This window comes from Stegastes partitus, unplaced genomic scaffold (assembly GCF_000690725.1).
Source record: "Stegastes partitus isolate 25-593 unplaced genomic scaffold, Stegastes_partitus-1.0.2 Scaffold1496, whole genome shotgun sequence".
Taxonomy (NCBI): domain Eukaryota; kingdom Metazoa; phylum Chordata; class Actinopteri; family Pomacentridae; genus Stegastes; species Stegastes partitus.
Window position 1 is genome coordinate 69,516 of NW_007579227.1, and position 21,158 is coordinate 90,673.

Here is a 21,158-nt window from a genome sequence, read left to right on the forward strand (position 1 = left end):
AAAGCACTTTGCAAACTTTGTTTTTAAATGGTTCTAACTAAGCAAAGTTTTATGATTAATTTTGTTACTATTATACTATATATAATGTTATTAATTCTATTTGTATTTGTAAGAAAATGTACGAGACCTGTAAGATTCAGGGTTTGATTTGATATGAACAGATTTATATTTCAAACATTGTAAACTCTTCAGACAACAACACGGTAGGATACGGTGACATTTCATCACATTGCAATGCGTGACAATATGAAGACAAAATAATTTTAAATAATGCTACATGACCTGCAGCATCTTACTGACCTTGTGCGCTCTCATCTGCTGCAGTGAGGTTTCCATTCTTCGTGGATCTCAGCAGACCTGAAGACGTCCTGAACCACACATGCAACTTGTACCTCAACACTGAGGAGGGCGTCTCAGTGGGAGTGTGGTAGGTCGGCCGTGTTGTCCTGTTGTGTCCATTTTAAGTGCATCAGTACTCGAAAACACCGCATGTATTCTCCGTAAAGCTGCACGAGACCCACTCAGAAACCTACTGTACGTCCTGAAGAGACTGTTTGTTTGTGCTGCTCACTCTTTCTGATCATCTCTCCCTCTCTGTCTTTGTGTCTCATAGGCATACACTCCCCGCCAGCCAATGGGAGGAGGCCTCCGGGAAAAGCCCTGAGTGGTACCGGGAGACTCTGGGGGACGGCCGTCCTGTTATTATCTTTCTCCATGGCAACGTAGGGACCAGGTGGGATGAGAGCGGCGAGCTAGAGATCCTTGAATTGATCCTAATAGAGTCTAGTGGGTATTACATGGCTGCTCAGGTTTTATCCAGGGGAACAATGCCTGCTGGGGTTTGTTCGTCAGAATAAGTGAAAGCCACTTGTTTGTTTTTGTTTATTCATCGCTCTCGTTTAATTTCTGCAGGGCATTAAAGCACAGAGTGGAACTCGTGAAGGTGAGGTTTATGTTCATGAACGGTTCGGTGAATATTTTTGAATTTGAGCTTTAAAATAAAATTCTAATTTATTATTTTTTTTTAATGTTTTAGATCTTGAGTTCTACAGGATACCACGTCTTATCTTTAGACTACAGAGGTAAGATGGTTATTGTTGCTCTCCAAGAGATCATTGTTGCACTAAATACAAACCTAGTCAACGCCCTGGAGGCTCTGTGGCATATTTAACAACTCAAAATACACACTAAACATTGTTTAATCAGCTTAGCTTGACAAGATTTTTTCAGAATTTTATTAGAAATGTTGATCAACTTGACTTTTATGACATATTTTTACCAGAGAAATTTAGTTTTACATTGAAAATCAGGGTTAAATACAAGACATTTCCTTATTCACTACATCTATGATTGGTGTTGACTGTGTGAGTTTTGATTTCTGTTGTAGATTTCTTTGATATTTTTAACAAAGATGCACACCCCATATAACACATTAAGCATGAAAAAAGGCCATATTTGCTGTACAACAGCTTTTATGGTCATTATTGGATTTTGTGACCATTTTATATCAAATGACGAGTCAAAATTTCTAACCAACAGAGTATTTTTTAGTGTTTTGGGTTAACTAAATGTCACAAGGTAAGAAAAAAAACAGAAAAATGTTGGTTTTGCAGTTGTTATTGTTGCATATAAAGTCAGCCCAAACAGCAGGTGATTGGTTTCCTCAGGTCTGAAACAGAGTCGAGCATCCTGTCAGTGAACGTACAGCACTGTGTTGTGATTCTGAGGCTGTTAATGTGTGTTTTTAATGAGGTTTTGGAGATTCCACCGGGGAGCCCAGTGAAGCGGGACTGACCAGAGACGCCCTCTACCTGTACAACTGGGCCAAGACGCAGAGCAGAGGGGGTTTCGTCTGTCTGTGGGGACACTCGCTTGGCTCTGGGTCGGTTATTCTCTCTTTTTGAGCCACAAACAATTCTCATGACACAAATAGAAAAAAAAAGAAAACAGTGGAGAGAAAACTTTGACAGTAAATGTTTACATCTTTTTTTTGTAGCGTGGCAACCAATGCAGCAGTGATATTACAAGAGCAAGGTGAGTTTTCTTTAAACACCATGTAGCATCTCCGACACATATATATTTTCACTCATTCCGGTAGAATTAGGCGAAAGAAACTATTCGTTGAATTCTGTTTAGCTGCTTTAGTTTATGCTGGTAGACTGTCATGTCTCACTGGTCAACTAGAACAACAGGAAATAACTCCACAATAAAACATGCTGCCTCCATAAACACTAACTGTATAAGCCTGTACGTATAAATCGAGCACCTATTCCTTCTATTTTTTCTGATGTTTTTAATCAGTCTTACCTCACTGTGTTTAAATTTAGGGTCTGCAGTTGATGCTATCGTCCTTCAGGCCCCGTACACCAGAATCAGAGAGGTTGTAGCCATCCATCGGCTGGCTAAGGTGAGGCCAGATGTTTGACTTTACTTCACATCTGCAGCCCCTTCAGGTTGTTTGTCATCCCACCAAAACACAGCTGGACTCATTTTTGTCTTCTTTCTAAAGATGTGCATATACTGTCATATGAAGCGCTTCGATGCTGCTACAACAAATGTTTGTGGAAAAAATTGAAAAGTAATTACTCAGCATTTTTAATTAGACTGGGGAATTTTTTCTCTTTTTTGCTGCTTCATATTAAGCCACAGTGACGGTATATTACGTTTAACTACATTAGTATTAAAGGCACAAACAAATGAAGAGTTCATTTGCAATAACAGATAGCTGCATCTTCACAAAGCTTCAGAAAACCCGCTTTTCCATCGTCTACCTGAGACCATATCAATCAAACTTAAGCTATCTCTGGTTTTGTCATTTCTACTGAGTCAAATCCACTCAACTTCAGTTTCATTGATATTTTCTCAAGCAAACAACAAAAATGGAGTTATCTGTTTTGGCAAATGAACTCTTCAAATGCACTTGCAGTATATTTAAACCATTTAAGCGATCTTCCATTTCCAACTATCAGGGGCCTTCTGCTCGACCACTCCTGATTTGCTTGAAACTTTTTTTTATTAATCATTAACTAGGGATGTTTAAAATGGTATCTGTGGAATTTTGGCTCGATATATCAAATACTTTGGGTGACTTTATTATTATTATTTTTCACAATTTGAGGCCATGTTGTGATGACAATATCTTAGGACCTATTCAAGATAAAAGCCTGAAAATGTTACTGTTACTTTTAATCATGTCATTGATTCAGAATCTACAGTATTTGACAAGTCGATCAAATAGTTTCTGGATATGGGTGAGATGAAATATTTGAAAAAACTGAAGAAGCCGTCATGAAAAGTCTCATCTTTGAGCTCACATGAACAAATAAATCACTAATGCAGAAGTCAACTAGTGATAGTTTCTGAACCACATGTATTTCAGTGTCAAAACAATACAAAACAATACATATAGGATACTTTTTAATATGGAAAACTTGATTACAAAAATAAAATAAAAAAAGCCACTGTTGTTGAACTTTCAGAACTTATTGAGCTGATATGACGAGCTGTTCCACAAAAACTAAAATAGATCGTCTAATCCTGGTCATACAGAGTTCTGGAGTTTTAAAACTACATATTGCAGATTCTGAATAAATGACATGGTGAGAAAAACAGTGGAAATTTCCTGCTTTTGTCTTTAATTCTACCTGAGATATTGTTTTTCAAATACAGCCTCAAACTTCAATGTTGGAAAAAACACAAAAATCCAAAAATCTAGGAAAGTATGTCATGTATAAAGCTAAAATTTCACAAACATCCTGACAAATATCTATATTTTATACCACAAAGTTTTCAGGCATTTCAGAGACGGTCGAGCAGAAACTGTTGAAAAATGTGGCGCTCATTAATTCTTGCCATTTGTGTAAATGCATGATAATGTTACATATTAAAGCCAATATGAGATAGTGAACCTGCTGTTTTTATCTCTATTAAAGTAAACAGATTTTTTTATGCAGCCATATTTGTTCTACAAACACATACAGTAACCAGGATATTGCAACATATTTCTGCACATTTTTTGCTGTCTGTTTTTCCAGCCGTACAGTTTTCTCCCAGGATTTGAGAGCTTGCTTTGGCAGCTAATGGAGAAGATCAACATAGTGTTTGATAACACTAAGAAGTAAGTGTGGGAGTTTCTGTTGATTACTATTTTATTGAATCCATCTCTGACTCTGAATTTTTTTTTTTCTCACTCCTACATTTATACAGTTTACAGATGCTGACCAGTCCGCTTCTTATCCTGCACGCAAAGGACGACCATGTTGTTCCGCATCACATGGGTCTGAAGGTACAGCACGTTCCCACTCTTCCTCTGCATTCAGACAATTTCCTCGTGGATATTGCTTCCTCCTTTGCTGAAATACTTTGCTGTCTGCAGCTGCACCAGATCTCCCTCCAGGCTCGGAAAAAACTCAAGGCAGATGCTCACATTGAAATGATCTCCTACGATGCAAGTCTTGGAATCTTCCACAGCCAGGTCTACTTGGATCCCAATTTGTCAGATGTGGTTAGGTGAGTTAAAGTTATTAATAAGGAGGTTCACAATTTTTTGCTTTTAGAGTTAGTTATCCTAAAAAACCAAACTCCTGCTGTTTGTCGAAAAGTAAATCATGTTTTTTCCTGCATAAATAAATTTTTGGTGCCATCAAGGGAAATTCACAAGTACCAAAATCACTAGAATTGTAAATAAAATGTACATTTTGGGGGTTTAATTGGGGCATAATAGACAATTTTGGGTCAGTCCACCTCAATTCATCAAATTTTTTAAAAAGTGCACACCTATTGGAGTGGTTTCACCATCACCCCTGCTCAATGATTGTCCTAATATTGGCCATAAATGCAAAAAAGATATATATCTACATATTTTTTCTCATAAAGTACACCTCTGATGGGCACCATACGACACATTTTTAAGTTCCTTTGTTCCATTCACAGAAAAATCAAATCAGTCTTTTAGAGTCAATATCAAGGTTCTATGGTTAGTGGAATACCGGGGTAACCAAAAACATTGAAGTTGCTTGACCAAATTTGCACCATCTTATACCTGGTTTGTATTATTCTATCAAAGCAGGGTTTGTACCATTAAAGATCATAAGTACAAATCAATGAGATCGCAAAATTTCAGGCTCCACCCACATTATTTATCAAATTATGGCACTTCAAACATTCCTCCACAGATTGTTGTGAAAAAAAGATGCAAAAATCGACATGACCCCACTCTCTTTAAGAATTTTTAACGGAAAAGCTAATGTTAGCTACGACCCCGGATTTTACGTTTAGTCAACTCAATCAATATTTATCACTTTAAATAAAAATCTGTCTAATTGAAGATGGTCAGACGAGAGGCATTCGGTGAATCGCCTTCACTCTATGTAGACGATCATGCTTCCTACATACCAAAAATTTATTTTACTTTTATCTGTTTTCCTCTGTTTTTCTTTGCAGGAAATTTCTAGAAAAAGTGAGAAAGTAGAGTGGCATTTCCTTCCTCTGGACTTTCTATGTCAGTTGTTTCATATTTTGTAAAATAATGACTCACAAATTCCAGTTCAACCAGATTGTTTACCACAAAAATGCACATATGTCTTCTGAAACTTGAAATAAAACCACTTCGTAATGTATTACGCTTCACGTTTTTATTTCAACACTGGGAAGAACAATTGTAGATCACAAATGAATGAAGTTCTGCAAATAAATCCTTGAAATACTTTGGAGTACAGACATGTTTGTCTCTCAGTAATGCCACATGAAGTCGCAGGAACGTAACATAAAAAAAAATCAGTTTAGTCAGCTGCTCTGTGACTCAGCTCCTACTGGATTCCTGAAACCGCCTCCTGCACTTCAGGAATGTAAAATATGAGCAAATTATTCTCAAATATCTGAGCTTGGTCTGAACAGTGACTTTACTGCATGCATTGGTGCTAATAAACTGTAACAGTGCTTTGACAAGAGGGAGAAAAATGTGCAACCTTAAAAAAGTTGAGTCATGTAACTTGAAAGTTAAAATGGAACAGTTAATGCGACGTAAACATGCGGGCGGCCTCACATTTTCTTCAGAGCTCTGGCGGTTTCTTCGATGGCCTCTCGGGGCTCATTGGGTGCCGGGATCTTCAGGTCGGTCGGCTTGACGCCCCACACCTCTGTGGCATACTCTGTGATGGTTCTGTCGCTGGAGAACTTTCCTGTTGCTGCGATGTTCTTGATCACCATCTTTGTCCACTCTTTCGGATTCTTTTACAGGAAAAACAACACATTTTACGTTTGATATCTACCCTGGTAGGCTTTCCTTGTTGATTTAATGGTCATTTTCTTAAGTTTAAGATTTCATTATTCCTGCTGAAGTTTGTGAGTCGTTCTCTATTTTGTCGGGATAGAAAGAAAAGGACAGAAAAGGAAACACAAGAAAAGAAAAGCAAGAGAAGAGAAACAGAAATGAAGAAAAAAACAAAGAAAGGAAAGTTAAGGAAAGGAAATGGAGATTGAGAAAAAATTGAGAAAAGGAAGGAAAGAAGAGAAAAGGAAATGAATGTAAAGGACAGGGAGAGTGGGAAAGGAAAGGAAAGGAAAGGAAAGGAAAGGAAACGAAAGGAAAGGAAAGGAAACGAAACGAAACAAAAGGACTACTACGAACCACAAAAATTTGCAAACACAGTGTGATCCTGGTCTGTCTGAAAACGTTACCTGGTAGAGTTTGCTGACTTTTTCTTGGCATTTCAGGTAGTCTTCAAAGTCTGCAAACACTTTGAAACTAAAGGGAGACAAAGGTGGATAAATAAGTCATGTGAATCAATACGTCTGACAACCTGAACTCAACAAAAGAGCTCAAAGAAGCGTTTAAAAAAAAAAAAACAGACTCACCGGTCATATTTGAAGAGCATGTTGGTGAGATCTTTGAAAAGGTCTGGGTTTTTGGGGCTGAAGAATCCACTCGTGATCTGATCCATGACTTGTTTCAGCTCAGGGATCTTCTTGTAGTACGACATGGCGTCATATCTAACGAAGAACAAATGAAGATGGGTTTAAAATCATCTATCACAGAGTATGTAAAAATGTAAAAGCTACGAAAGAGGCCCCTTTTACCCCTTCTTGTCCATTTCGGCCACGTCCTCCACCCTCATGCCGAAGATGAAGAGGTTCTCCTCGCCGGCCTCCTCGGCCATCTCCACGTTGGCTCCGTCCATGGTGCCGATGGTCAGAGCTCCATTCAACATGAACTTCATGTTTCCTGTTCCTGAAGCTTCCGTGCCGGCGGTGGAGATCTGCTCTGACAAATCTGTGGCAGGTATCACTGAAGAAGAGCAGGGAAAATTCATTATAAGTAACATAACTCACATTATGCTCTTTTTTTATTATTATATAGAACAAATGGTACCTTTCTCTGCTAGAGACACTCTGTAGTTCTCCAGGAAAATGACCTTCAGCTTGTTTCCCACCACGGGGTCGTTGTTCACCACGTCGCCCACAGAAGTGATCAGCTTGATGATCATCTTTGCCATGTGGTACCCCGGTGCAGCCTGCAGAGGGCGACAAAGCACGATGAAAATAAAAATACTGGCCTTTAGATTCACTTCAGTGTTGTTTGTGAGGTTTGCTTTGGCCTGAGCTGATACCTTTCCACCGATGATCACCGTTCTTGGTACAAAAGGCGCAGTTGGGTTCTTTCTGATGCCTTGGGAACAACAACAAAAGACAATATGAGTGATGCAGTTTTAACAGAAACACTCTGAACTCAGGTCTCTGCACTGACTATGAATGGGAACTGATTTAAACCTACTTTGACAACCATTCAAACATGACTAAAAAAAAAGGACATATAACCTGCATTTTGCTCCAAAGCTGCGCACAGTTAATCCGAGATACTCTCCAGCTCTGATCATGTTTAAACTTTAAGTCTTTCTTCAGTGAAAATCAATAGTCAGTATGGTGTTTTTTTATATGCCAGAAGACACATCATGAGCGAAATAAGCAGTCAGCGCCACGGCTGAGTATTTCTGCCTTGAAACTACAGTGATGACCGTCTCAAAAACCCAAATTCAGACTAACAAACTTTAAGAACCAGTCCTGTCAACTTGGTGGAGTAGTTTTGAGCAGAGTTGTAGGTGAGCTGGTGTGCTAAAGCTGCAGGGTGCATGAAGATGGAGGCAGAGTGGAGTTACATTAAGGCATTTAAAGGAAGGAAGGGATTATTTTCAAGGGAAAAAGTCTTCTAAATATGCAACTTGATGCACAGAGATGAGTGTTTAGGGGTTACATTTACGAAGAAGCTACCTGTTCAATTTGGCCTGTAAATATGTTTACAGTTTATTGCTTTAATTTTTAATATTTTTTAATTTGTTACGGTTCTATAACAGACCTAATATTCATTTTTTTTTGGTTACATATTTTTGAAGAAACACCTAAAAATTTGATGAGAAATTAGATATGTAATTCGAGCTGGCAGCCAGCTAGCTTAGCTTAGCATACAGAAAAGAAACAATGGGAAACAGCTAGCCTGCTTCAGCTGCGGCTTAAAACTGTAAGTTTACTGTTTTACAGGGAGACGATTATGTGCTGGATTATATCCTGATGACTATCTGGAGTCTCTGCTGTTTAGCTAGTGGGAAAAAGTAGTTTCCCCTTGTTCCCTATTTTTATGCTAAGCTAATGTGTTGATTATTGGATTGAGATGGTTTTTCAGAGTAGAGGCAGTTTATTCCTACAGCTGTTGTAGAAGGAATTAGGCTTGGTGTCAATGCACATAGTCACAGGGAACACACTCGGCTACATTCCTTTTCAGGTAAACCTCAGACATAGAAAAATGCTGACGTCTTCCTTCTCATTCATACAAAACAAAACATATTTAAAAAAATATTTCACATCTTGAGACATCTCCAGAAATGCACATAGCCTATTTCCTATATAAAGCTATTAAATATTGTTTGTTTTGTATTATTGTCACTTCTAATGCTTAATGGTTCCAAATATCACTTGCTGGTCGCCTTAATCACTAATAATCTGTTAAACAACTACATGTTGACACCTCCTCTCATCTAGCTCTGGGCAAAAATATTAAGCAAATAATTTCGTGCAATTTGATGAACCTCCTTGGATTGCCATTGCATGAGACATGCAGTGTATAAGGTGAGCTTTTTTCTTTGTGAACAACATTCACAAACAAAGAAAAAGTGCAGGAAACGTACGCTGGCATCAAAATAAACAGCATGCTGCACAGAACATGTAACATGCTGATAAAACTGCCTCATAACTGAATGGAAATTTCCCACAGTCGACTCAAAGCAGCATTCTTCATGTTTGTTTTAACCTGCTTGGGGCACAGGTAGGCGGGGAAACTTCACATCACATCTCATCAGGACATGTCAGACTGTGTCACGTAAATTATCGCTCAGAGAATCAGACCGGTGTTGACTTACGAAACCTCTTGGCACAAACGCTGCACTTACGGTTGTACATGGCGATGATGTGCAGGCAGTTGAGGACCTGCCGCTTGTACTCGTGGATTCTCTTCACGTGGACGTCAAACATGGAGGATGGGTTGATTTTCACGCGGTACTCTTTCTCCAGGTACTGGGCAAATTTCACCTTGTTGTCCTGTGAGAACAACAGAAGTATGTGACTTGGCAATAAACGGAGTCATCGATGTGAAACAGCTGAATCACGGGTGAGTCTCGTCTGGACATGCACTGAGGTTAAAGCTGCACAATTTCATCAGATTGTAATTTGTCTGCCTGCTATGACGTGCAGAAATAACAAAAAGGTGGCAGATGTAGTTTTCCTAATCTGGTTCGAATGCATGGTGCAGCAGGAACATTGAGGACAAACACTGTCATGCAGGTATTAGTCACATGAACAAAGAGTCTATAGCAGTTTATCAATACAAAGGTTTTCATGTCAGCATGTCATGATTTTTTACTATAATTTCAGTTTTCTGTCATAAATATGTGGACCATCATGGAAAATAGACATACTCGTGCTTTTCTTCAGTAAAAGTTAAACAATATGAACAGCAAAACAGTCTACAAGTGTCAAAAGTGCTCTTCTATATCTGTGATTGGGACTGATTTAGTTGAACTAATGTATATGCATTTATTTTAGTCCACTGGTTTACAAATTCCTAACAGTCACCAGATGAATCCAAGAGGCCATAAAAATGAATGAGTAGAAAACAGGAATAAAGTTGCAGCAAAAATGTGGTACTTTTCTCAAATATTGTAAAATTTTAACACATGAAACCATCTTGGAAATCATCTCTAGGTTGGAAATGACTCGTTTAACCTAATATTTATTGTATTTTTAAGCTTATTAGATGTTTTTATTGATGAAAAACCCCTGAAACATAACTGTGTCACTCAGATAATGTATAATGTTTGAGTTTAATATAATGGACACTATTTTAAGATAAGATAATGTAAGACAAGATTAAAAAAAAAAAAAAAAAAAGATAAAACTTTATTATCATGAAGAAAATTCTTTTCAAGAATTAAAGTTAAGAATTTTCATTAAATCCTTTAATTTTAAAAAAAGTTTTTTTTTCTATATCTTGTCTTCAATAAAGTCGAGGTATAATGCACTCGGGTTGAGCAATTAATTAATTTCAAATCCCAACTGCAATTTGAAACAAAACCATCAGTTGTGCCGCCTGTGCTCTATGGCAATAAAGACCAAAAAATAACAATACAAAATGTTGTGCAGTTAATAATGTAATAGTGATTTATGTGCTAATCCGTTATTACACTCATTATGACTCAGTGAATATTGAACTTAATCTTGACTTAAAAAGTTGTGTTTAAAATCAAATATATGATGTATTCAAGTTGAATTAAAAAGGACCTTAAAAATGTTTTCTCTACTCAGTCATTTTGCGTTAATGGTCTGAACTCTACCTGTTTCACTTTGGAGACGTCACGGATGAAGGCAGCGTCTTCAACGAGGTCATTCAGCTTCTGCAGCTGACTGAGTTCCTTCACATATTCCTCCCCGATGGCCTGAAAGGTCACAATAAAGAAACACAAACCCACAGTGTGCATTTCATTTCGCCTCATATATGTATATGTATATATGTATTTGGATGAGAGTCTGTAAAAGAGAAAGCTGTGCCAAGATGTGTTGATATGACAGAAGGAGACTGCATCTCTGCGGATTTAGAGGTCTTAAACACGACACTGTCTCCTGGCACTCGATCACGTGTTTACTGTGGCTCAGACAGACCTCGGCTATAAGCTCAGCCAGTCCGGGGTTGCACAGGAGCAGCCAGCGTCTGGGAGTGATGCCGTTGGTTTTGTTCTGAAACTTCTCCGGTTCCAGATCACTGAAATCACGAAATCTGCAGAGAAAGAGAGGAAAATGTTCTATAAGCCTTAACTATTCATCTCCTTCACAGAAAAGCATGTGTGGTTTCAATTTTTATTGAAAAATGTTGCATGCCTAAGACAGTGTTAGATTTTTGCTCGCAGTTGCTGTTGATGTTGGTTGGTTGACCACTTCAGCTTCATTAACATGTATGTATTTTCCTAACGGTCCACGTAACCATTGGTTTCCATTCATTTCTGAAAATCATCCAGCAAATCCCTTGAAACTGTCTTCTAATTTGCATTTGTACAGTTTGAGATTTTTACCTGGTGTTGGTTAGAAATGTCTTTTTGTTGGTTAGTCGCTCGACAACTTAAAGACTTCCTTGACAACTTTCAGTTTAATTGCAGCCAAATTTGCGACAAATATTTAAGATTAACACAATAAATACCCTTGTTGATCCCTGATTCGCCAAATAGCAACATGCTAACATGCTAAATTATGTCACCTGACCATTAGCATGAGTGTTTTCTTGCAATTTCCTAAAACTTAACCATTGATTTCCACTGGTTTTCAAAATTCAGCTCATGGACACTTGAAAATGTCCTTGAAGTTTGCGGTGTATCGCCAACATTTGATATTAAAAGTGTTTGCAAAATGAGCACTGCAGAGGTAAACGATTCTTTATTTGCACTAAATGCATTAAAATGTGCAAAAACACTACTATGGTTCCTGCACTGTTACAGAATTTAACTCTCTCATTGTTTGTTCTGTGTATTTGCGTCCCGGTTTCTGCCTTTGAGTGTTTCATCATACAGAGTGCGTAACACTGCTGATGATTCAATCCTGTGGTAACATGTGAGGCCACACTCGTGTAGCAACGAGCATTTCGGTCGTCCGTCTGAGTTTCTGAGCCTCAGTTTGCAAACTTTCTTCTTTCTGATGATGCAATTTTCCAACAGTTTTTTGTCACTGTTGTAATGATGTTAAAAATGCTTTTTCCTTTTATGACCCCATTTCATGACCAGCGGAGTCACAGTTTGGTGTCTTTGAGTTTTGATGTCTGCTACTTTTACTGCATCATGTCTCAGTCGCCCACATCAGAGGGAGGCTTACACTTCAGTCTTGATGATGTTGGAGTGTATCTCAGCGACTCCGTTGACAGCGTGAGATCCCACAATGCACAAGTGGGCCATGTTCACCCTCTTGCATCCGTCTTCTTCAATCAGGGACATTTTCCTCATTTTGTCCATGTCTTTTGGATAGAGAGCCACAATCCTCTGCAAAAACAAAAGAGACATCTTTAGGGTTTCAGTCTGAATAAACCACAGCTGGATGATTGTTTAGCTTTCTGGTATACGTACGTTGAGGTGGACCTGGTTGATCTGGTAGATGATCTGCAGGTGTCTGGGCAGGAGATTCTCCAGCAGCTCCACCGGCCAACGCTCCAGAGCCTCGGGGAGGACGGTGTGGTTGGTGTAGGCGAAGGTGCGTCTGGTGAGGTCCCAGGCCTGCAGAGGTGGTTTAATATTTTGTTTCATTCAGCATAACATTTGCAGTCAATCGCACACAAATCTTTTACTACATTCTTGGAATCATCCGCTCTTCCCATCAGCAAACAACGTCTACCTACCATGAGTATTTCTTAACCTGGTAGACAACTTTTAGGACACAGTACAGTACATGTTTTTTCAGTTTTATCCTCCTTATGTTACTTTCTCGACACTATAGCAAAAATTCAAATCCCACTCACCGTGTCCCAGTCAAGTTTCTCGATGTCCACGAAGATTCTCATCAGCTCGGGGATGGCCATGGCTGGATGAGTGTCATTCAGCTGGATGGCAACCTGGAAAACAAGACACCCTGTATTGACATAACATCTATACCTGTTGTTACAAAACAGTAATAAAATATCTATTGTACAAAGTTCTGATTCTGTGATTTTACTGTTTTGTCTTCCCTGGAAATTTTGACGTCATTGCAGGACACAGACGGGTATGCTAATGCTAATGCTAATGGATGTTTGTGGCTTACTCACTTAATTGGAAACTTAATTCCACGTGTGCTGTTTCTACTTAACACATCAAAATCTCTCCTGTGAATATTACTTTTAGAAGAACCAGCTGTGGAATCGACAGGACCAGAACGGGCTTCAGGTGTTTAAAATCTGTGAATTTAAGACACTTGCTCAATATTTTCTTTTTGCATAAAATTCACAATCGTATTGCATATCTGTAGGGTTTCTCATTTGGTGACGTGGTTCGATGAATTTTGTTGTCGGGCATATGATGCATACCTCTTCAGGAGATTTTTATGTTTCAATTCTGTTCTGCGTTATGGTTCCTTAACATTAAAACATGATTTTCTTGTCTTGGTAACTGGTTTGATCGCTACCACACAGGTTTGTGCAAAAAGTGAAACTGGCACCTTGCTGCTAGCCAATGAAGTGAGGCATTAAGACACTATCACTTCTCCTTTTGCAGCAGAAGACTGATTTTGAAGCTTACTTTGTCTGGGAAGCTCTCGAAAGACGTGCGACCAGGGGAGCCTTTCTTGGTGGTCTTGAAGCGGCGGATGATGTCTTGGAGTGTGGCCGCCACGACGAAGTACTCCTGCTTCAGACGAAGTTCTTTTCCTTCAAAGAACTACAACACATCAGCATGTAGAGAGCAGAGACCAGAATTAGAGAAGTTAATGATGGCTATTACAAAAAAATACTGATTTCCTGTGCAGTTTTGGATACCTTTGTAGACAAAAGGGTATATACTGTATGTGCAAACAGCTAAATGGTGAACTTACATTGTCATTTGGGTAGAGAACACGTGAGATGTTTTCTGCCAGATTTCTGTCCAAAACAGCCTGGATGTAATCTCCAACATTAACTACAGACAGATGAAATCACATAATACATGGGGTTGAAAATTTTAAAAAAAATACATGTAAGCAAAGAGGAAGTAACTGGAACATTTAAGTTGTTTTGCAATGCAGATATCTTGTTACGTGTTGCAGCAGTTTCCTTTTAGTCTTGCAAAGATTTCTGTTGCTAACTAAAAGGAAATGCATGCGCTGTGTTGCAAAAGTGGATTTCTTTTTACACAAGAATTAAAATCTGCCTCCCACACTCACAGTCTCTCAGGTTGAAGTCATTAGGAGCCCGGGCGGACCACAACCTCATGGTGTTGACGGTGTTGTTCATGTAGCCGGGGATGGGGGTGTCATAGGGCATCGCCAGAACCACCTGAACAGACGAGTAAAAACAGTCACTAGCTGTTGGATATGGATTAAAAGCATTTTAAACAAGAAATCACAAGTATGTAGGGAAGTGGTTTCCACTTTTTCATCTGACTTCCTGACTCGTCAGGTGGACTCAAGAACTCCTTCATCAACACCATTACTAATGATCAAATCTGTTTGTTTGAACTCATTATAGTCAAATGCTATTCAACACCTAATTCTGTAAAAGTGGATATGAATAAAACATTTTTCATCAAGTTGAACTGTCAGTGTTTAGAACAGGCTGTTTGGACCTACTTTATCTTATTAGTACATGCCATACATTTTAACACCGATCAATTAATTTATTTTAGCTTCACCAATATTTAGTTAACAAATTCAACTGTTCACCACACTTTTAGCTAATAATTTCAACTACTAACCATGCCTTTAGCCAACAGTTTCAGCTGCTAGCCATACTTTTAACTAACAATTTCAACTGCTACCTACAATTTCAGGTAACTATTTTAAATGCTAGCCATGCTGTTGGCCAACAGTTTCCACTTGTTTATTTATTACTTTGTCTATGTTGAGCTAACAGCTTCAACCGGTAATCCATACTGTTAGATAACAAATTCAACTGCCAGCTACTTTTTTAGTGAACAAATTCAGTTGTTAGCCACACTTTTCATTAACTTTTAACCACACATTTAGCCAACAATTTCAACTCACTCTTTTAGATAAAAATTACGTTAAGCTAACAATTACAAGTGCTAGCCATACTGTTTGCTAACAATTTCAACTCCTACATTTCACTTGCAACTTTAACTGTTAGCCGTGATTTTAGCTAAAAATTTCCAACACTTTATTTACCATTTTAGCTCATGTGTCCTCTATGTTTAACCATATTAACATATTGTTAAGTTCATCTTCTAGTTGTACTTTTAGCTAAAGAACGTCAACTGTATCGTAAACTTGCGATACTTTAAGCTATTTTTACACATTCTTTTTGGCTGTCAATTTTTACCGCCTATCAATTACTTTAGGTTCCCTGTTAGCTTTTTCTTCTTTAACCTATTTAGGTTCATTATATTCTTCAATTATGTTGTAATTTTAGTTTCTGCATTTCTAAATGTTAAAATCAGTTTAGTTGAGGTGGTATTTGCACCACTGGTTGGGAATCACTGATTTAAGACAGTGAGTTCACAGTGAGTTAACCCTTTCAACACTAAATAACTTTGGCTTGAATTACTAGGGCTATATGCCATTCACATACGGGGATTCCCACTGATGGACAATCAAAATGAATGTAACAGAAAGTCGCCATATACCGGAGCCCACTATACCAGGCTGCAGGGTAGATGGAGTGAAAGCCGCAGACTGGTATAGCGGGCTATAGTGTTGAAAGGGTTAACACATATTATTTAACCCACCCATTATAACAAAATATAATGTAGTATATTGTATAAGTGTTTGTTCATGTATTTGTAACAACAACTCGCTCTGTAGGCACATATGGAGAGTGATAAACACAAATACCTTTATATCTGTGTACAACTATACTGTTCTGTGCTATTGACCATTTATGAAACATTTTGGTTGAATTTTAGCAACACAGATTTAATTAGCCTGAATTAAAGTACATAAATCCACAATTAAAATTAAGGAGGGCTCTTACACGATTAAAAGCAAATCTTGTTCAACTGATATACACAGAAATCAAATGGACTTTGGATTTTTAATTTGGACAACAAGCATCTCCATAATAATTAAAGAAAAAAAACCCAAAACGCTCGGACCGACTAATTATGAAAGAGGGAAGAAAACCAATAACTTTTACACTGCTGACCATTTTGCTTGAGTTGTGGAGGCCAAACAGGTCCAAGCTCTGGAAACATAAAATCTCACAACCCCCAGGAGTTGGAGCATCGGTTGTACATTTCTTTCACGACTGTGTTTGACAGTTGGTCCAGTCTTCCTGTTGAGCTCCATATCAGTTTCCTTGCAGCCATTAAACTTTTCCAAGTGTGAGTTTTGGTGTAACAAACGTGAATTTATTCTCAGTCTGGATTAGAAACTAAATAGAGGTTTAATTTAAATGTTTTTTTGATTTTAAGATAGTTGGTGCAACATAATTTAACCATGATTTAATCTGGTTTATCAAATTTACTGCAGAAATCCACCAAGCATAGACTGTATAAAAGATGGACGTAGCTACCGTGACGTCACCCGTTGGTTTCTGCACTGAGAAAATGAAGCCAGGGTTTTGCTACTTCCTGGTTGACATCTTGGATTTTTGGAGCCAGTGACGCAAAAATCGTCGGAGGGGGGCGGAGCCATAGAAGCAGCGATTGGTCAGACGGATTGAGAGGCGGGCCCTCTCTGCCCGCCCACATTTACCGCCTTCTGCTCGCTTCATCTGTATGGTCGCTGCCAACTGTCAATCAAGCCAGCCACGCCCCGTGCCCCGCAAAATGTTGACGATTTTTAAAAAATTCAGTATTGATTTATTTTCAGATTGGCCACCTGATCTCTGGATTTGACCATGAAAACTAATAAAAAAAAAATCCTGAGCTGTAGGAATGCAGTATTTCGTGACCTGTGATCACTTCTTTTCCAATTCCAGTCTATGGGAGCCAGGGCTTTTTGGAGCCAGGACTAGCAGATGTAGTGATATTGCAGGTTTTTGACACTTCCGGGTTGGCTTCATTTTTCAGGGCCGGTTGCTGCGTCCATCTTTTATACAATCTATGCCACAAAGTGAAGGCAGGCAATCTCGCATGTTTCAGTACCTGAGTGTCGACCCATTTGGAGCCATCTTTAGTGTCCTCCACTCGTCCATAGAAGTGAACCGGCAGCATGTACTCAGGACGGGCCTTCTCCCAGGGGTTTCCATGCCTCAGCCAGTCGTCGGCCTCCTCCACCTACAGCAGGTCAGATAAATTAGACATCCAGGGCAGAGGAATCAGGGAATGAATCTGAGCTGTTTATACTGTAGCTTGAGGTTTGTGTGAAGTCATTGGTGGTATATCAAGTCCAATCATGTATTATATTCTGTTTTAAGTAACTAGCAGCAGAGATTAGAGGTTCATCCACCCCCTGTGAAAAAACCCTGAGCAGGTTTCCAGTTCAGTGTTCAGGAGTACGTTTACACTGTGGGGTTTGAACTGCAAATAACCAGCAGAATTCAGAAGGGCAAAAGGGCGCTAGTTTTTAGGATCCCTTATCACAGCATTGTTTATTTTGCTTTTTTTTTTCATGTAAAACCAACCAAAACCAGTAACTTGCACCACTCCAATGACGCTGAAGGGTGCTGACCACTAACCGAGCTTCTGTCAATGATTAGCTTGTGATGTATTGTGACCTAATTCACTTCTACTTTGGCCCCTTTGTGAAGACATTTTCAAAATGAAAGATAAGGAAGCAACTATGAGGTCCAGAGAGCAAGAAGCTTCAGCTAAGTCTAATTACTTTAAACAAAATAAACCAGAAAAGATGATATTTACCTGCCAGCCATCTCTTATCTTCTGGTTAAAGATCCCATATTCATATCGGATCCCATAGCCGTACGCTGCAAGACCCAAGGTGGCCATTGAATCCAGGAAGCATGCTGCGTGCAGAATAATTTGTCAGAATTAGACATAAAACAAAGAAATAATGCAAGATTTAGTACAGTAATTAGGGAAAAAAAACACTAAGTTTGTGGTGTTGTTGAATGTTTACACAGTGTTCCTATAGCTGCAAGTTGCTTCAAGTGTTCAATGGGCACACAGAGTTAGTGGGTGGAGAGCTGCCAATACGGTCTGGAAATCATAATGGAGTATTGTTGCAATGCAGATGAAGTGTTTGCACGCCAAATAACTGGTGTTTCCAGGTTTTATGACCAACATTTTGTGCTTTTACTGTCAATTTATTCTCAGACAATTGGGCGTCTTTGTCTTCTGCAGCATTTTACCTGCCAGTCGGCCCAGACCTCCGTTCCCCAGCCCGGCATCCTCCTCCATCTCCTCCAGCTCCTCCATGTCCAGGCCGAGCTACAGCGAAGCAATTAAAAAACAGCACAGTCATTACATGCGCTTGTTAATCTGTGGGTTTCTGTCGACGCCTCTGTGTACCAACCTGGTAGATGGCCTCATCGCAGGCGTTCTGCAGCCCCAGGTTGATCATCGTGTTCTGGAGCGTCCTGCCCATGTAGAACTCCAGGGACAGATAATACACCCTCTGCACAAGTGATAGAAAGTCAGAAACATGTCATGTCTTTGCACAGAATGCATCTTTTTGCAGAGCTGAGCATTAACTGCAACTCAGTATTTACGGTGTGCTTTGTCTGATTGTGCCTTAAAGCTGTACAGTAGAGCAGAGCCTGAAATAAATAAACATTTTCCTGCACAAAATAGCAGCGTACACATGATGCAATGATCTAAAAATACAGCACCTTTGTGGAATGTGGAAACTTTTATGCAACACAAAACTACTTTTTATTGAAACAAGGAACAACAAGAACAAATGTGGGCTTGTCTGTCACAACAAACACGCCATGCGGGCAAAAAAAAGGAAAAGTTTCCAACAGGAAATTACAAGATTTCAAAAGGAAAGACAGTCTTCCTGCATCGTATTATTTCAGACAAAAAGGTTTTGCTGGAAAAGGAAACTGTAGCGACGCTTTCAACCCTCATAAATTGTGTGTATTTTCACAGTGTGACCTTTTAGTTCGACAGCGACTCTCTGATCTTTACCTTTGGGTCTGCTTCATAGTAAAACTGCTGTGTTCTGATCCACCTCCCCACCAGGTGATCTCTGACAGTGTGGGCCAGGGCAAAGTAATAATCCCTGGGGTTGGCAATGTTTCTGTCTTTCACCAGAGTGAAGTGCAGGTGTCGATTGAAGCCCTTCTTCAGCTCCGCGACGTTCTCCACTCCCACAATCCCCCTGATGCTGATCTGCTTGCGCTTCTCCTGGTCGGTGAGAGGTTTCGCCATGCTGGTTCCGGGGAAGGTTTGGTCCTGAGTTGCTGAGCTTGTGCTGACTGGAAGTGAAGCTGAAAGGTAACATGGTGCCAGTTTTCATGCAGAAGTCTCCTCCTCATACTGATTTTCATTGGTGAGTGCAGGGGGAGGGTGTTTCCCCGGGCCGGCCCCTGCTGAGCTGCAGAGCTACAGGGAACAGAAACAGCTCAGATACAGCATGAATGGTTCACCTAGTTTCAGGCTCACATGACTCCACATGATTTGAATTCACATTTAAGTTTGTGCGACAGACATCTTTTAAAACATGAAAAGTGCATGCATGATGTAAGAGTACAGAATGTAAATAAGATAAGATATCAGAAGCTGAGTGGGGAAATTTGCAGTGTCACAGCAGCAAAGGGGAAAGTGCAAAAATGTAGAGACATGCGTCAAAAAACAGAAAAATACACATTAGCACTGTTAATAACGTAAAAAATCTTCCATATGCAGACATTTGCAGAGGATGCAAAGTAGAAATATTGCACAGGATTATTCTTTATACAGGAAAACACTGATATTGCACTCATTCCTTTGATATTGTACAGATTCTTCCACATCTAGAAGTTCAGATATTACACAGACCCCACTGAATATGCAACAATGCTGCACAAAATTATTCTATATATAGAAAATGACTGATATTGCATGGGTTCTTCCGTGACGTACTGATTTTGCACACATTCTTGTATATGTAGCAAAAAAATTACATTGCACGGAGACTTAAATGTGCAAAATATTCATAGTGCACATGTTTGGGTGCATTGATTTTGCACTGGAGTAAAATATACCACTTTGTCATGTGTGGTCTAATAAAAGCAGTGATGGTTGTGAAGTCTGACAGCAGGAAATTCAGGGCATCAAACGCTTCATTTCGTCTGTGCTTGAGAATTTTTATGCACCGATTTGTGACTTTTCTGCATCAATTTATGTCCAGGAATATAAACATTTAACCAACGGGTGAAAATTCAAAATATAATGGAATATAAATAGAACTAATTGTGTTTTCTATTATTTAGTGGTTGCATTAACTGATAATTCATATTTTGAGTGTAAAAAAACAAAAACATAAGTGGTGGAAATCCTCTACAAACCCAGAGGAGACAGAGAAGAAAAGACCAAGAAATGAAACCACATAGTCGTCCCTTATGTTGCAGCAGTTTCTGAGAAGTTCAGGAGGATTTTTTAATAAACACAATAATCCAGTGCACTTCAAGCCCACCGACACCCAGAGACAGAAACTGCTCCACCCGAAGGACGAAGCACCAAGACACAAAGAGCAACACGGTGCCCAGACCTGTACATCAGGGAGACAAAACAGCTGCTCCACATGGCACAACACAGAAGAACCAGCTCCTCAGGACAGGACTCAGCAGTCCACCTGCATCTTAAGGACAAAGGACACTCTTTTGAAGACAATAATGTACAGATGTTGGCCAGGGAGGAGAGATGGCTTGAGAGAGGGGCGAAAGAAGCCATCTCTGTCAAACTGGAAAGACCATCCCTCAGCAGGTCTGAGGCATCACCTCTCACCTGTTTACAGTTCAGTCCTAAGCTCTCTCCCCAGGAAGGTGAAACCACATTCAACCTCACCACAAAACACCCTAATGAACCCCACTGTGGCAGGGGGAGCACTAATGACTCGCATAATGAGGGGAG

At 39.4% G+C, this 21,158-nt stretch overlaps 2 protein-coding genes across 2 annotated transcripts; one reads left to right on the forward strand and one right to left on the reverse strand.

Annotated features, from left to right (window-relative positions):
* Positions 1-302: 302 nt before the first annotated feature.
* LOC103370894 (monoacylglycerol lipase ABHD12) lies at positions 303-5,618 on the forward strand (the record flags this gene model as incomplete). The annotated part of the gene is made up of 11 exons (XM_008300081.1): positions 303-427; positions 614-733; positions 913-943; positions 1,037-1,082; positions 1,753-1,882; positions 1,997-2,034; positions 2,328-2,407; positions 4,035-4,117; positions 4,207-4,285; positions 4,376-4,509; positions 5,443-5,618. Coding segments are annotated over 11 exons (894 nt in total), but the record flags the coding sequence as incomplete, so codon positions are not given.
* pygl (phosphorylase, glycogen, liver) lies at positions 5,619-19,525 on the reverse strand. Its single transcript, XM_008300079.1, has 20 exons — positions 19,233-19,525; positions 18,616-18,717; positions 18,452-18,530; positions 18,003-18,106; positions 17,289-17,420; positions 14,410-14,521; positions 14,083-14,165; positions 13,791-13,928; positions 13,037-13,129; positions 12,648-12,794; positions 12,400-12,563; positions 11,203-11,317; positions 10,878-10,979; positions 9,438-9,585; positions 7,608-7,666; positions 7,370-7,511; positions 7,078-7,285; positions 6,856-6,990; positions 6,679-6,745; positions 5,619-6,228 (listed from the first exon to the last, which is right to left on the reverse strand). Exons 1-20 carry the CDS (start codon positions 19,473-19,475, stop codon positions 6,040-6,042), a joined length of 2,562 nt encoding a protein of 853 aa, XP_008298301.1. The 5' UTR covers positions 19,476-19,525; the 3' UTR covers positions 5,619-6,039.
* Between the last annotated feature and the right edge of the window lie 1,633 nt (positions 19,526-21,158).